This window comes from Ictalurus punctatus, chromosome 13 (genome assembly GCF_001660625.3).
Source record: "Ictalurus punctatus breed USDA103 chromosome 13, Coco_2.0, whole genome shotgun sequence".
In the NCBI taxonomy this organism is placed as follows: domain Eukaryota; kingdom Metazoa; phylum Chordata; class Actinopteri; order Siluriformes; family Ictaluridae; genus Ictalurus; species Ictalurus punctatus.
The window spans coordinates 3,330,843-3,348,043 of record NC_030428.2 but is presented as its reverse complement, the minus strand read 5'-3'; the positions used below and the strand labels follow the sequence as shown (position 1 = coordinate 3,348,043).

The 17,201-nt window shown below is 36.6% G+C and overlaps 1 protein-coding gene across 1 annotated transcript; it reads left to right on the top strand.

The window, feature by feature from the left end:
• The first annotated feature begins 567 nt into the window (after nt 1–567).
• On the top strand, nt 568–14,706 carry irf3 (interferon regulatory factor 3). Its single transcript, XM_017483560.3, has 11 exons — nt 568–716; nt 4,823–5,041; nt 6,072–6,249; nt 8,417–8,445; nt 8,567–8,621; nt 8,730–8,798; nt 11,395–11,664; nt 11,777–11,882; nt 12,544–12,818; nt 13,315–13,436; nt 14,383–14,706. The coding sequence occupies exons 2-11, from the start codon at nt 4,877–4,879 to the stop codon at nt 14,497–14,499; spliced, it is 1,386 nt and encodes a 461-aa protein (XP_017339049.1). The 5' UTR covers nt 568–716; nt 4,823–4,876; the 3' UTR covers nt 14,500–14,706.
• The last annotated feature ends 2,495 nt before the right edge of the window (nt 14,707–17,201 follow it).

The window sequence follows — 17,201 nt, the reverse complement described above, 5'->3', positions numbered from 1 at the left end:
GCCACTAATAGAAGGTAACAAATTACCAGTAGAGACCCACATGGACCATTACAGTTTCCATTAAAACCAATACAATTCCCATTAAAACCATTACAAATTCTGTGAGGGTTTCTATTGTTCTTTTCAGCAGTTATTATTATTATTATTATTATTATTATTTTTATTATTATTATTATTATTACTAACCCTAGATTATGAGTACTTTATAATTTTCACATTGTTGTTGGTGTGTGTGTGTGATGCATTATTTATGCATTATTTTGCGTATATCACAGCGACTTGCAAAGGATTACAATATTTAATTAGTTAATGAAGACAAGCCGCGCATTTTAACGGCTGTTAGTTAGAGTTCATGTTGTGTAGAGTAAAGAGTTCATGTTGTGTAGATGTCTGAGAGACAAGTTACTTCCTGACGCTCAGAAGAAAAGGTGACGTTGGACTTCGAAAGCGAAACTGATACACACGGATTTCCCGAGAAATGGAGGCTCGTTCGATAACTGTATCTCTGTTTACTAGATAGGTTCCCTACACAGACCATACACTAGCCCCTTTCTGTACCCTATGTAGTGCCCTACCTGTTGCAGCTATTTGTGACCCGCCCAAAAGCTTTCCCTCTGTGCAAACCGGCTGAATTCCCCGAGTTTACCCCGAACCCTCCGCTTCAGCTCTTCAGTCATTTTCAGTCACACACCTGAGCTCCTCGTTCCCCTGCTGAGGTAAGTCAGATAATTCTGTTTCTTTTTTTAAAATAAATAAATCAATGACGAGTCCAGTTGTGGCGAATGGAGTAAGCTTAAAAGCAGCGCGCGTGCTTGTGATTTAGGCCACAGCCTTTAACAAGTTAGAATTAAACCTAAAGGTGTGTTCGTTATTCCTCAGGAATGCATGTGTGATGTAATATTTCAAAACACCACGCATCGGGCACCTGTCTCTTCTGTCTGAACCTGTGGACAATTTGAATTTTGTACATTCTTCAAGTACAGTGTAAAAGAACAAAAACAAACAAACAAAAACACTGTCATTTTTTTTTTTTTTTTTTTTTTTTTTTACAGCGGCAGGGTTGCCAGTACTGTATAAACAAGAGCATACTAGTGTGAAACATGGACTAATTTCTGTAAACAACTGTAGAGCACATACTATTTACATTAAAGTACTGTGAACTATTTTAAAACGTACTATTTACAATAAAGTACTGGAAATGATTGCAAAATGTACACTATGTACAGTAAAGTAGTGTAAACAACTAAAACATAGACTATTTACTGTAGAGCACTGTAAACAACTGTAAAACATAGACTATTTACTGTAAAGCGCTGTAAACAACTGTAAAACGTAGACTATTTGCTGTAAATCACTGTAAACAACTGTAAAACGTAAACTATTTACTGTAAAGCGCTGTAAACAACTGTAAAACGTAGACTATTTGCTGTAAAGAACTGTGAAATATAGACTCTTTACTGTAAACAACTGTAGAGCAGGCTGTTTACAATAAAGTATTGTAAATAACTGTACAGCACATGCTATTTACATTAAAGTACTGTGAACTATTTTAAAACGTACTATTTACAATAAAGTACTGGAAATGACTGCAAAATGTACACTATGCACAGTAAAGTAGTGTAAACAACTAAAACATAGACTTTACTGTAGAGCATTGTAAACAACTGTAAAACAGACTATTTACTGTGAAACACTGTAAACAACTGTAAAACATGGACTATTTACTGTAAAGCGCTGTAAACAAATGTAAAACGTAAACTATTTACTGTAAAGCGCTGTAAACAACTGTAAAACGTAGACTATTTGCTGTAAAGTACTGTAAACAACTGTGAAATATAGACTCTACTGTAAACAACTGTAGAGCAGGCTGTTTACAATAAAGTATTGTAAATAACTGTACAGCACATGCTATTTACATTAAAGTACTGTGAACTATTTTAAAACGTACTATTTACAATAAAGTACTCTAATTTTTTACATTTTCGCCTCTGTACACATGGCTTTGGTGAAGTCATCAAGATGTGATTGAAGTGTAGACTGTCAGCTTTAATTCAAGGGGTTTAACAAAAATATTGCATTAACCGTTTAGGAATTACAGCTGTTGAGTCTCCCGATTTTCACAGGCTCAAAAGTAATTGGACAAATTAACATAATCGTAAATATTAGTTGGATGCAAATCCTTTGCAGTCAATGATTGCCTGAAATCTGGAATGCATGGGAATCACCAAATGCTGAGTTTAATCCCTTGAGCTGCTTTGCTAGGTCTTTACTGCAGCCGCTTTAATTTGCTTGGTTGTGGGTCTTTCTGCCTTCACTTTTGTCTTCAGTAATTGAACAGCATGCTTAATTGGGTTGAGGTCATCAGATATTTAAGAAGTTTTCATTTCTTTGCCCTTGGGTTGCTTTTGATGTATGTTTTGGGTCGTTATCCATCTGTACTGTAAAGCACCGTTCCAATTTTACAGAATTTCACTGAATCTGAGCAAAAAGTACAGCTCTATATACTTCAGAATTCATGCTGCTACTTTTTATCAGTAGTCACATCATCAATAAACACCAGTGACCCAGTTCCACTGGCAGACATATGTGCCCATGCCATAACACTTCCTCCACATGTTTAACAGATGATTCTTTGGAACACAAGCCCTTCCTTTCCTTCTCCATACTCTTCTCTTCCTATAATTCTGGTATCTTGCATCAGAACAGGTGAGGGTTTTTTTTTAAGAGGTTTTTTTAAATAATAATAATAATAATAATTATTATTATTTTTTAGCAAAGTCTAATCTGGCCTTTCTGTTCTTGAGTATTACCAGTGGTTTGCATTTTGCCGTAAACCGTCTGTATTTACATTCATAAAGACGTCTCTTAAGTGTAGACTTGACACTGACACGCCTCCCTCCTCCAGAGCGTTCTTGACTTGGCTAGATGTTGTGAAAATGGCTGTAATGCAATATTTTTATTAAACCGCTTGAATTAAAGCTGAAATCACATCTTGATTGCTTTATTTCAAATCCATTGTGGTGGTGTACCGAGGCAAAATTATGAAAATTGTCTCGCTGTCCAAATACTTATGGATCTGATTGTATAATCCAGTACATTTGCTCATTTGGCTGATGATTTTTTTTTTTTTTAAGTGACTGACACTTGATTCTGGAAATGACTGAGCTGATGGTAAGGGTCGTATTCAAAGAGGTCAAACGCAACTTTCTGATCTGTATCTCAAAGTGTTAACCAGTGAGCCACCACAACTCATGCAACTAGCTTGCAACCATTTCCAGCCTCTTTTTTTTTTTTTTTAAACAAGAAAGCCATAGCCATATGAGCAACTGATTATATGCTATTCTATACTAAAGTAATTTATACTTTATACAAATAATTTATACAAGTAATTTATACAAATATTTTTTACAGTTGTTTATTGTACTTTACAATCGTTTACAGTACTTTACTGTAAATAGTAGGTTTAACAGTTGTTTGTGTTATTTTATACTATGTAATATTGCAATAATTTACAATGAATAATCTATTTTTTTTATTTGTTTACTGTCATTTTAAAAATATCATGTATGTCAAATGCATCCAAGGAAATGCCCTAAATGAATCAATGGAGACTTAAACACAGTTGCAGTGAATGGTTTGGATTTTTATAACTAATATGATTTTTAATAAATTATATTAAATGCCACTGGAATCTTAAAATCCAATTAATAAAACAATGGCTAAAATGATACTCGAGACAAAATAAATCTAGTCTATAGTTGCAGCTATTCAAAATGTGCTAGGCTACATGCTGACGTATTAACTCAGGGGTTCCCAAACTTTTCCAGGGCAAGGCCCCCCAAATGGCATTAACATTTGACTGAGGCCGCCCTTTTGCAAGATCATTAAAACACATTAAAAATACAGACTTCTGAATATATCCCCCTTTTATTATTATTTTTTTAATTAATAATTACATCTTACATCTTTACATTACATTACATTAGGAATTGATTGTGTGTGTGTGTGTGTGTGTGTGTGTGTGTGTGTGTGTGTGTGTGTGTGTGAGTGAGTGAGAAAGAGAAAATCATGTATTTTTCATTTATTTTTCACACCAAATTGTTGAGACCCCCCTGGCGCCCCCTGGTGGCCCCCCACTTTGAAAACCACTGTATTAACCAACACATATAAAATCACATTTTTGTTTATCCATCACTGCTCGTGACACGAGTCTGCAAAGTGCAAAAGTCTTAGGAACCTTTTTTTTTTTTTGTACACATTTTTTACAGATGTTTATTTCATGACTTTTGCATTATACAGAAACATATTAGATTTCCAAACATTACTTTTCCAACAAGAAATTAAATGCTACAGTAAAAACAAACAAACAAAAAAAAACGTTTTTATGTCAGTAAAGAAAGTAGCATATTACATAACAGACTACATTTCAGACAAAAATACATAAAGGCTACTGGGTTTTGCTGCAAAAAAAAGAAGCAAGTGTGACAGTCAAAGCCTTAAGAAGAGCTGTGGTAGAGTCTCCAAGATGCTCAGTAAAATGTACCAGTCAATTTCCTTATAAAACGGCAACAAACTGTACCTGAGACTACTATTAAAAACGAAAAAAAAAGCTGTTTACCGCTATGTATAGTGTTGTTTTATGTAGAAATATTTCATTTCATTATTTTTGAATGCATCTTTGCATCATACTGTATATATATATTATTATTATTATTATTATTATAGTGGATTATTATTATAAAACCACAGGAGAGTAAAATATCTCCGAAAGATTAAGATTTTGTGCCTAACTCTTACTGTTTCGTATTTCTGACTTCTCCAGATATCAACACGTGTTGCAACGGTACTGATTTGTTCAGCTCAACACGCTGCCCCAATGGCTCAGCCCAAACCACTCTTCATTCCCTGGTTGAAGCAGCAGATTGATAGCGGACGATATCCCGGCGTTCAATGGGTCAACCAAGAACGCACAAAATTCAGCATTCCTTGGAAGCACGCTTTGAGGCAGGACTCGAACAGTGATGACATCCTTATATTCAAGGTAAACTGCTTTGGTTCGCTGTCTGTTGGTACGCACATTTTTCTTTTTGTATTTCTTCACATTTTTCCCCGCCATTTTAGAAACAGCCGATTTCCTGGACTTTGTGTAATTTCTGTGTGGTCATGGCCTTTGTATAATTCATGAGTTTATCATAAATAACCTTAAAATCTTTTAAGAGGTTAGAGTTGAAAGATGAACCTGCCTTTATATGTAAATGTACTTTGTGAAACATGCTACATAAATAAAGATTATTTTTGGAGATACTATGATTCCACTTTTTATTTTCCAACACAGCGACAAAGCTTTAAGATGAATTTTATGTGATGAAGCACTTAAAAATACAGGAATGAATAAATAGCTAAGCATATTTCTTGCAGCAATCAAGTAAACTGCAATTAAGTATAAATAAAGTATAAAGTATAAATATAATGCAAATTAATCCTATTCAAAAACACAATTAGGTATCTTTATATGCAAATATTTACAGTTCTGAAAAAAAAAAATTCCAATCTTTTAAATTTGTTACAGGGTCAGATCGAATGAATTCTTTGGTGTTTTTTTTTTGTTTTTTTTTCGATATCTGATCCACCATTTTTTTTTTGCTGGTACTGGCCCGATGTTGCTCTTCGGTATCAGATTGGTGCCATTTCATATTATTATTATTATTATTATTATTATTATTATTATTATTATTATTATTATTATTACTACTATTACTACAACACAGGAGGAAGAAGAAGCAGAATGAGGATGTATGCCTGTCAAAGGATAGTAAAATAAAATTTCTACCAACTGAACAACAACACACTCACACACACACACACACACACACACACACACACACACACACACACACACACACACACACACTTATACAGTAAGACACTAAGAGGGCCACAACTAAACACAATGGCTGTGCTACATACACCAAACACAAAACTGTCTGTCAAGTCATGAAATTTGATAAGTTTTATTAGTTGAATTTATGTCATAAAGTCCCTTTCATTTTTTTATTTATTTCTTGACGTAGGCATGGGCGCAGACGAGCGCCGGCTCCAGTGGCCAGATCCCAGGTGACCACTCAGTGTGGAAAAGAAACTTCCGCAGCGCTCTCAGAGCCCGAGGCTTCAAGATGGTTAAAGATAACAAAAACGATGCCGCGAACCCTCACAAAATCTTCATGTGTCCAGACGACTCACATTCTGGGGGTGAGAAAGGGGATGAAACAGGGTGCAACATTGCTATGTTCTGAAACTGTAGCTCTGCACAATCCTCTCATCTTATGCTCGTCCTGTTTTTTTTTGCACTTTAGCTAGTCTAGCTGCACTGTATGTACAGAGCCTATGTCTCGTCTTGTACGTTATACTGTGGTACCTGAATGCATGATAGTTTGTGAATACATTCAAAATTCAATAATAACATATTGAATATTGAATATTTTAGCCATGGCAAGAAGCTTGAATTTCATACCATCATTTAGAAACATAGAGGGGAATTCAATTGTTTCCCTCAAATACTGTTTATCTGTTTATTGTTTGTCAGTTTGCAGCCATGAATTCATTTGTTCTGCTGTTGGCATAGAAATGCTACTAAAAAGTCATAGAAGTGCAGTTAGAAGTGCTTGTTTGAGTCAGCCACACTACAGCGGTACAGAAGTACTGTGGTAACTTGGTTAAACCAAACTTGGGTTTTTCCCTATGGTTCGAGCTGCTTCTTGGTTTTAGTGTACAGGGCACAGGCAGAAACAATAACTTTAGAAACTGTTTCATAAAATGTAATCTGGGACTGTACAAGTATAATGAGTTCCACATTTTTTTGGTGTATAAAAACAAATGTCTGGATTTTTTTTAAAACACAGTTCTTGTTTTTAACTCTTGGAATTATAATAAATGCAGCCCTGATTGGGAAACTACTGTCAGAAATTTTCCACATACACTATATGGCCAAAAGTTTGTAGACAACCGTCCATTACACCCATACGTGGTTCTTCCCCAAACCGTCGCCACGATATTGTAGAATGTCTTTTTATGCTGTGGATTTACAATTTCCCTTCACTGGATCTAAAACCTGTTCCAGCATGACAGTGTTCACCTTAAAAAGCAGGAAAACAACTTTGCAGTCTATTCTACATGAAACAGAAACTTGCTGTGACCTTTTCAACAGTATATAGTCTGTGAATAGCTAGCTAATATATCTTAGTTTTGAGAACATAGTAAGCTGGTAATTCATCAGTGTTAGATAATAGAGGTTAGCACGTTCGCCTCACACCTCCAGGGTCGGGGGTTCGATTCCCACCGTGGCCCTGTGTGAGTGGAGTTTGCATGTTCTCCCCGTGCTGCGGGGGTTTCCTCCGGGTACTCCGGTTTCCTCCCCCAGTCCAAAGACATGCATGGTAGGCTGATTGGCGTGTCTAAAGTGTCCGTAGTGTATGAATGGGTGTGTGAATGTGTATGTGATTGTGCCCTGCGATGGACTGGCACCCTGTCCAGGGTGTACCCCGCCTTGTGCCCGATGCTCGCTGGGATAGGCTCCAGGTTTCCCCATGACCCTGAAAAGGATTAAGCGGTATAGAAGATGGATGGATTGATGGATGGATAGATAATACAGTGTTGGTGATAACTATTAGAGCTTAGTATAACGTGAGTGCTAGGCATTAGACCGTGGTTCTTTGCTGGTCAACCCATTGTGCAAGCTTGTAGAATCTAAAAAGTTGCTGAATAGATAAGAGTATTGTAATTGACAAAATTGCTTTAAAAAAAAAAAAAAAAGCCCCAATCCGACTCACTCACGATGGATTTCTGCAGAAAGTTCCTGCAGTTATTATTATTGTTGTTTGGATTTAAAATAAATAAATAATAATTATTATTTGGTTCTCTTTCCAAAAATATTTTTAAAAATTAGTCATTTAAACAACCTTGTCCCTGACAAGAATAACGCAGTTACTGAAGATGAATAAATGAACGCAGTAAATCTATTACGCTGTACCGCATGAACACCTAATACGCCTTCACGAATGCACCCGCGGGACTTCAGATCACCAGCATTACAGTACAAACCATGTGCTCTCTTGACTTTTATCGGGTCACAGTCTTGATGCACACCTGTAAAGTTCTACTAGTTAAGCGATCGCTTTCTACCATAGTGCTACCTACTGCTGTTATGTTTTCTGTGTAGATGTTCAAACTGGTATGTGCTGGTATTTGCGACAAATGGTTTGAAAAAAGACGGGGCCAAAGAAACATTAGCATAAATGTAGCACCCTGACATTTTTACCCTATTACAGCAGAAATGTATTACCAATACTCAAAATGGAAATGACAAGTTATACAAATAGTACTGATTTTCTTTGCTTTTTTTGTCTTTGACTATCTTCAGCATCTACCGAGGGGTCACCAGCGTGTAATGTGAGTTTTGCCGATATACCTACGCTTTATCTTCTTTTCCCTTAATTTATACCTGTACTTGTATTATGTCCTAACTACTCTGAAATTACGTTTGTGCTATTGTTTCATGTCTCGTCGCTAGAGTGAAATTTCTTTCGGTGATACCCTGTACCTGGGAGAAGACGAGTTGTTTCCGGGTAAGACGACTCCCGTTAGTGTGCTGTGTGCATGCGTTCTGTTTGTAGTGTGTATATTTTTTTCTTTAAAACTCATCATAGGATTTTCGGTCCTGTTTTGGTTCTCAGATGGAAGCACGCAGCCTGATTTGTTGCGGCAGTGCCTTGCGGATTTGAACATTGTTGAATCTCAACCAGGTACAAGATTCATAAACTAAGATCTAACAAATGTTTACATTATAATTATATAAGAGTAGAGATTTAGGCATACATATTGCGCATGGCTTTATATATTATAAGACATTAATTGGTTCCTTTACACTCATTGGCCACTTTATTAGGATTACCATACTGAAACGTGGTACCCTCCTAACCTAGACCTTGTTTTAGTTTTAACCACCTTACTGAAGCGCAACATGGTACAAAAGCAAAACAGTATCTTCTATAGCTGTAATAATAATAATAATAATAATAATAATAATAACAATAATAATGATAATAATAATAATAATGATAATAATAATAACAACAATAATGATAATAATAATAATAATGATGATAATAATGATAATAATAATAATAATAATAACAACAATAATGATAATAATAATAATAATAATAATGATAACAATAATAATGATAATAATAATAATAACAATAATAATGATAATAATAATAATAATAATAATAATAATGATAATAATAATATTATTATTACAATTATTATTATTATTTATAGAGCACTTTTCAAGATACTCAAAGGCGCTTTACGTAAATAAATAGTCGTAGGACAACACAATAAAACCATACAGCAATAATCACATGTCACATAAAGTTTATTTAGGATGATGTGCCATCGAGAATGCTATTGCAGTAGTCGATTCTGGATGCGATCAAGGCATGTATCAAAGATTATGTGGGTTTGTAAGTTATGAAAATTGATTATGTGGGTTTGTAGAAATGATGCTATGCCTTAATGAAGTTTTGCCAGAAGATAGATAGATATTTATTGACGTTACTGTCAGACAGGGTCTGAAATTTTTCTTGCGTAACAGTGTGTTCATTCACAATTACTATTACATAAATCACTGACCCTTTACTATCACATACAGAAAAAAGACAAGTACATAAAACACACACACACACACACACACACATGCACACACACACAAAAACACATTCCAATTAGTGTAGTTCTTATTTTTATTTATTTGTTTGTTTGTTTTTTAACCTTGTACCGACGGTTAGATGGTGAAAGTACAACTTCATTGGGCAGCACATGATTCAGGTCAGAAACAATGTTATTGGCCAACCATAAGAGGTACTTATGATAGGACACTTCATGTACTTTTTCAAGAGGCTGACCTACAATATTTGAACAAATTTTTTATTTGGTTCAACAGTTGTATTTTTAGACTAACAGACGAGCTCATGTGCCATACGGAATTACAATACCGTCAAACACTCATGATCACAGATATAATGAATAATAACGATAATAACGCCGAAGGAAATAAATCCTCTGCCTTGTCTTTTTACAGATACTGTCCATATGATCGTTCCACGATAGCGTATTATCTATCATTACTCCTAGGTACTTATATGTCCCTTCCTGTCTGATATTTTCATTATGTATAACAGCAGGCAATATATAAGCGTCAGATGTTGACCCAAACACACAAACACAATCTCTTCAGTTTTTTGATATTAATAAAAAGGGCATTCTTTTCACACCACGCTACCAACCCCCCCCCCCCCCCCCCCCCCCCCCCCCACTGTTGGTGCAGTCCAGGGCTCTCTGAGTCCCTTAACACAGATATTAACACAGTATCATCAGAGTTCTTTACTATGTATTTACTAGACCTGTCAGTACGACAGTCGTGGTACAAGGTAAAAAGCATGGCAGAACTAACGCAGCCCTGCAGTGCGATGACAAGGGTTTGTTCACTTTAACGATTCGGACTTTATTTGTGAGAAAAGAAGTATACCACTGAATCCAATCGGGATGTACACCCAACCGTACAAATTTTGACTCTTAAGATGTCCGCTTCAATTGTAGAATTGAAATGAGCAGCCACTGCATCTTCGGTAGTGCAACCTAAGCAAATTGACATGGCTTGAGTTTGCTCACCAGATATTTAAGCAGTATTCTTTCTAAACATTTAATAATTTCTGAAGTGAGGGCTATACATCTGTAATCCTTGCATTCTTTTGGACATGGGATTTTATGTATGACGTTTTCCATAACGTAGGAACAGTATGTGTGTGTATAGAAGCTGATAAATTGGTTGTCACACCGGGGCCAGCTCATATGCAGAATTCTTTATGAGACACGGAGTGCATCCATCCAGGTCCTACAGCTTTCCTCTTATTTGTAGATTGAAATGTCTTCCTGACCTCTTCAGCATCGATAACAATCCGCTCTGAAGGAGAAAACTCTTGCATATTTGATCTGATAGTGTTCCTTAGTGTCCTGGAATGCAAAAATAAAGATGTAATGTAAATGGACCACAATGAGTCTCCAAGACATGACGGACTCCATTCACACCCGCGCTTAACATTTTCCAGTTGTGATTGCATCACGCGAAATACATGTGTCTATCACATCTGTACAGGGTCGAGGTCACTTACAAGTAAGGCAGAATGAAATGAACACAACCTTAACCGGTGTTAACTGGTTAAGAAACTCCCTTGGATTCATATTTAATTTAAATAAACTAAACAAACAAACAAAAAAGCCAGGAAACAAGTTCTAAACTTTCCTCTGTAACACTTGGTATTCCTCTGTTCACAGAGATGCCTGTGGATCAGCCAGTCTTTCAGAGGGAACCAGCACAACTTATCTGTGACGCTCCATTTCCCATTCAGGAAACTTCAAACAATCACCACTTTTCTCCAGCTCACAGTGCTGTGGCTGGTGCAGGACAGATCTCTCCTGCTGAGAGCACATTAGCTCTCGACCAGTATTCTCCACTAGAGGGCGCCTTCATGGGCACACAACAGCCCCTGCCACAGGCTGATCTTAAGCTGGGATTGCCTGTTCAGTCCACTTCTAATGACTCAGGCATGGCATCTGCCTTTGTGTTACAAATTACAGTGATTTTGAGTCTGTGACAGTCAGATATGAACTCATGTCTTGCGATGGTATCTTTGTGGCTGTCTGTGTCTATTTTCAGGCTGTAACCAGCTTGGGACCCATTTTATGGTGAATGTTTATTACAGAGGGAAGCAGGTGTTAAATCAAGTGGTGGAGAACGAAGCTGGTTTCTGTCTAGTGTTTAGGTAACAAAGCATTGCTTTACATTATATTTCAGATACAGTTTAGTCCCCCTTTAATCAAATTTGGAGCAAACGTTAATTTAGTTAATTTAGTTCATTTTTCATCAGATGATTTGGGTTATTTTTGAAGGTAATGTTTCACCTATTTGTTTCACTTTGGACTTTGCAATTTGCTATTTTGGTATATATATATATTGTCCATAAATAATAATGTAGCTCATTTATATCTGAGCAATGTCCCATATATTACTGTATATATTCTCTCAGCTAATATTTCAGTAAATCTATGTCACCGAATTCTATCCATGAAAATAATCAAGGTCATATGCATAATGTTTGGTACATCGTTTTCACCCCGTATTTCGTTTACTTTTGTTTCAGCTAGGACTCCTGTAGATGTGCAGCTAATAGTGTTTAATGATAATGTTGATTTGATGTAAATAATATCTGGTATATTCTTTTCCGCATATTTCAACTAATACTCTTTATGCTTTTTCATTTTAACTTTTAGAAAATATTTCAGGTATTTTGCCAGCTTATTTTTATTGATTTATTTTTCAGCTATTTTTTTTTTTTTTAAATCATTTAGCAACAAAAATGTATGATATTTGCAATGTGGCTGAACTAATTCGCTAGTATGAGTGAATCCTGTGCTTCTTTTTAGGAGCAACCCTAACCCAGTGGCAAGCCCGCTCGCTATTGTGGAGCTCCCCGGCACAGAGATAATACTGGACCAGACCCAGGCCCAGACAACCCAGGAGATTTTGAATAACCTGGGTGGGTTGGAGGTGAGGCGAGAGGGCAGCATGCTGTTGGGTTATCGTTGGGGAGACACTCGTATTTACTGGGGACTGGACAAACATGAGCAGAGCCCCACACCCAGAGCACTCTCCAAAAACAATCCCGAGTCCATCTATTCCCTTAGAGACTTTGTGTCAGGTGAGTAAACGTCTTTGAAATATTAAAGGTGGGATCGACGATTGTTAACACGTTCTTTGTAATACTTGTCAAAGTTCATTCTGGCAGCCATCAATAAATATTTTGTCATAGTAAAAAGTCTCTGTCGCACCCCAACGCTTTTTAATCTAAAAACTAATCTGTGTGACTGATATGTCCAAACACTTTTTCATTTTTTTTTTTTATTATAGCATTACAATGTATATGTAATAAATTTCATGTGATATCACAAGAGGAAAACTGTCTACCGTAGCCGTGCAGATTATATTACATTATATTAGATGCACAGATAACGTTCTTAGATTTTATACACCAGTAAATGAGGGGAATCCCCAGAGGGTTTCTAATTTCAAGAATTTACAGATATACAGTAGTGTGCTATTATTATTATTTTCTTTTTTGCATCAGACTTTCTTCCTTGTAGTAGACGTTTGTTGGAAAATGTCGTTTAATGCCAGATTTTGTGTTGTTCCACCAGGCTTGATCGAGTTTATTCATAACCGTGGACAGTCTCCTTCATACTCGCTCTATTTCTTTCTGGGACAACAATGGCCTGACCCCAAGAACAAACCATGGGAGAAGAAGTTGATCATGGTAGAGGTAATGAAGAGACTCTCACTCTTTTTACATTCATACATGCATGTTTTATTCTACTTATGCCACGGTGATTTTCCAATGATTCCAATTTTTCATTTATGAAAGAACAACACATTCTGCTTTTGAACCATTCATAGTTCCATTTAATGTTGTAGAACGTCCACAAGTCATTTCAGTTTCTGTTATCACTAATGTTACAGCAGCGATAAACAGTCGTTCCTTCATCGCTTTTGCATCTCTTAGTTAATAAAAACATAGCTTGTCATGTCACAGAGCAACCGCAATGCGTAAACACCAAGGTCACGAAAGACTCTCCATAAAACTTACTGATTGTTACAAAGCACTGGCACTGGAGACTCCTTCATAAATATTAAACAAATTTTACTTATAATAAAGAAAACTTCACACTATGAATTATGACATTTTGTTAAAGGACAGCATGTTTTGTTAATTTGTTTATTATGAGGCTTAGATTATGTGGCACCTCCAGCCTAGAGGTCCCTGTGAATGAGTTGTTACTGTAGAATTGATAACATACAGGACGTGCACGTTAATATAAATCAGTTGAGTTACAGTACATCCAGCACTATTGTCCGAGCTATGCTGCCGAGAATTCAACAGCGCTGAAGTTGAATAAATAAGGAATAACATTCAGGGCCATGCTGTGATGACAGATGGTGTGATGCAGCTTGTCCTGAAGGAGTGTTACTGAGGAGATGGGGACAGAAGTTAGTTCGTTTCTCTGACAACTCTAACTGAACTGCCAGATTTGTTGATTCACTGCTGGTAATAAAATCTGAGCATCAAGTCATACAATTCACTAGGAATTCACTAGTGGGCTGTCAGTTTGGCACTTGACAAATCTGAATGGTTTAAAACAGTCTTTCAGTTTTGTCTATCCACATACTTCAGTAATCATTTTTCTCATTTGCCCTTTTTGGCTTTGCAGGTGGTTCTCACGTCGCTGGAGAATCTGAAGATGATGGCCGTGGCAAACGGCGCGACCTCACTGCAGTCATCTATGGACTTGCAGATTTCCTTAGAGCAGATGATGGAACTGTGGTAGAGACACTTTCAGGCCGAACTCCTTTAATCTTTTTTCAAGTGCATGAATGAACCGCATGAATCACTGCTTTTTTCAGGGAGTGGTGTTGGGGGGTGGGGGGGGGGGGGGGTGTTACAGGAGTGATCTCTACAAAAAGACTAACTAGCTTAACTGTGATGCTCAGGTTCCTGGATAAATAAAGTAAACAAAGGGAATAAAATGCGTGTTGTTACTTTAATGTTGTTCAATTGGTGTTTGATGGTAAAAAGGGTTGACGCTTGAATGAATACATTATGAAGGCGTGTGGTTCGATGACATTCAATCAAATGACATCCTCGGAATTGAATTTTACTTTGAATCAAAATTTACTCTACATGATTTTAGTTTGATAATTCTGTGCAATTTTGTCGTACTAGGGCTCAGAGAAATATATAACGTCTGTACGATGCAAAAGTGCTAATAGCAGCACATCTCGACGTGTTTTATTCCTCTTATACCACGAGTATGGTTGAAGTCTAGAATCCGGTTGGTCATTGGTCATTGTTTCCATGTGTTATTCATTAATAAACTAAATATCGTAATAATTGGCAAATTACTGTGGTGTAAGCAGAATAACACAGTACTGAATGTGCTGTTATATGAAAATAATGATTCAGGGCGGGGGGGGGGGGGGGGGGTGTATAGAGGGGTGTTGAGTGGCACTTCGCTTGTGCGCTGTACTGCATCACACCACCTCTGAAGCACATTATTTGTTTTAACAGCACAGTCTGTTCTGTTATTCCTTACATACCACAGCAATTTGCCAACAATTAAAGAACACCACATCATACTTTTTATGCATTTATAGTTACATTGCACGTTACATTAAAGGAAATAAGAGTTAAAACACCAGCAGCAGCTAGTTAAGAGTAAACACAGGCTGTTTGTGTAGTCCTGGCCATGCAGCTTCCCACATGTTCTATTTCTGAACAATTGGTTAGTGTGTGTGTGTGTGTGTGTGTGTGTGTGTGTGTGTGTGTGTGTGTGTGTGTTGATCTGAAATCAAACATGTATGACCTCACTCCAAAAACATTGCAGGACGTACTATTATAATGCAGCTAATGTGTAACGTGTGCATACGGAATGGTGATTTCAAAGCGTATGTGTGTGTGACTTTCGCTATAGTTTTATTTCAACGCCTCGTGATAAACAGCAGTCTTTTCCCTCTCCCTCACAGAGAGCCTAATGTCCTCATTACCACACGAGGTTTACCACAGGGCCGAAGGCAAACACTGCTGCATAACAGTAACTTACAGACTAATAACAATTCAAGGCATAGTGGATGGAAACCTCTACTCAGGGAAACCAAATACAGCAAAGCCACAGCGGGCAAACCATGGCACACAGCTGAAAGTAAACCTGCTTTAAACTCTATTATTTAACTCCATGGTTCTGAAAGTGGGGTGTGTGCATAGCACAATGATGGAAATCACCTTCAACAGAGCTGTTATATGGATTATTATTATTATTATTATTATTATTATTATTATTATTATTATTATTTTAAGTTAATAGCCTTTTTGGGCCTTTTTGAGCCTCATAGAACAGTTGGATTATGTTCATAAAATAAATCTGTACTGAGGGGATCTGTGGAATTATTTTGCAGTTAAATGTTTGACAGCCCTTGATTTAACTCTTGAACAAGCCACTGTTTAAAAAAAAAAAAAAAGGATAGAAATTGGTTTTGGTAGACTTAAATTTGGATTTCTGTCTGAAAACATATAAATAATATGAAAATTTATACCAGTGTGTAAAATCTGACAAGTAGTGCTAGCCTATGTTCCCAACGACCAGTCACTGATCACCATTCTTTCCAATGACCAATTATTGATTACCGACCTACCCAGTAACTAATCTTTGATCAACATTCTTCCTAATGTGCAATCACTGATAACAGCTCCCAACAACTAATCAATTATCACCAGTGTTCCCAACAATCAATCACTGATCATCGTTGTTCCCTACTGACCAATAACTGATCACCATACTTCTCAACAACTAATCACTGATCCTCATTGTTCCCTAATGACCAATCATTTATCACCAGTGTTCTCTAATGACAATTGCTGATCACACTGTTCCCAGTGACCAGTTCCTGATCACTGGTGTTCGCAATGAACAATCACTACATTTACTTTTACATTTATTCATTCAGCAGACGCTTTTATCCAAAGCAACTTACAAATGAGAAAATACAAGCAAAGCGATATGTCAAGCAGAGAACAATACAAGTAGTGTTACCATACAAGATCCATTAATTGAGTTCCAGTAGAAGCAAAGTGCATGGAGTAGAGGTGTAAGTGCCAGAGTAAAGTTTTTTTTTTTTTTTTTTTTTTTTTTAGGGGTTAGTTACGTGTTCATAGAAAAGGTGGATCTTTAGCTTTTTTTTGAAGACAGTGACATCACCAGTGTTCCCAAAAAACACTCACTGAGCATTGTTCATGTTCAATGTTACCAATGACAATCACTGATCACCAGTGTTCCCAATGACCAATCATTGATCGCCAATGTTCCTATTGACCAATCAACGATCACCAATGTTACCAATGACCAATCACAATGATCAATTCTTCCTAACAACTAATCAATCGACAATGTTCCCTCTATTCCCTATATTCCTTAATGTAACATTTACATGATATACAAAAGATCACGATGAGTCTATAAATATGCAAATTAGTCTG

Bases quoted from the DNA above. Each gene is read 5' to 3' on its own strand.
- irf3 (XM_017483560.3), top strand. From the start codon at position 4,877: ATGGCTCAGCCCAAACCACTCTTCATTCCCTGGTTGAAGCAGCAGATT. The intron at 11,883-12,543 runs GTAACAAAGCAT...GCTTCTTTTTAG, and splicing joins GGTTTCTGTCTAGTGTTTAG to GAGCAACCCTAACCCAGTGG. The intron at 12,819-13,314 runs GTGAGTAAACGT...TTGTTCCACCAG, and splicing joins CCTTAGAGACTTTGTGTCAG to GCTTGATCGAGTTTATTCAT.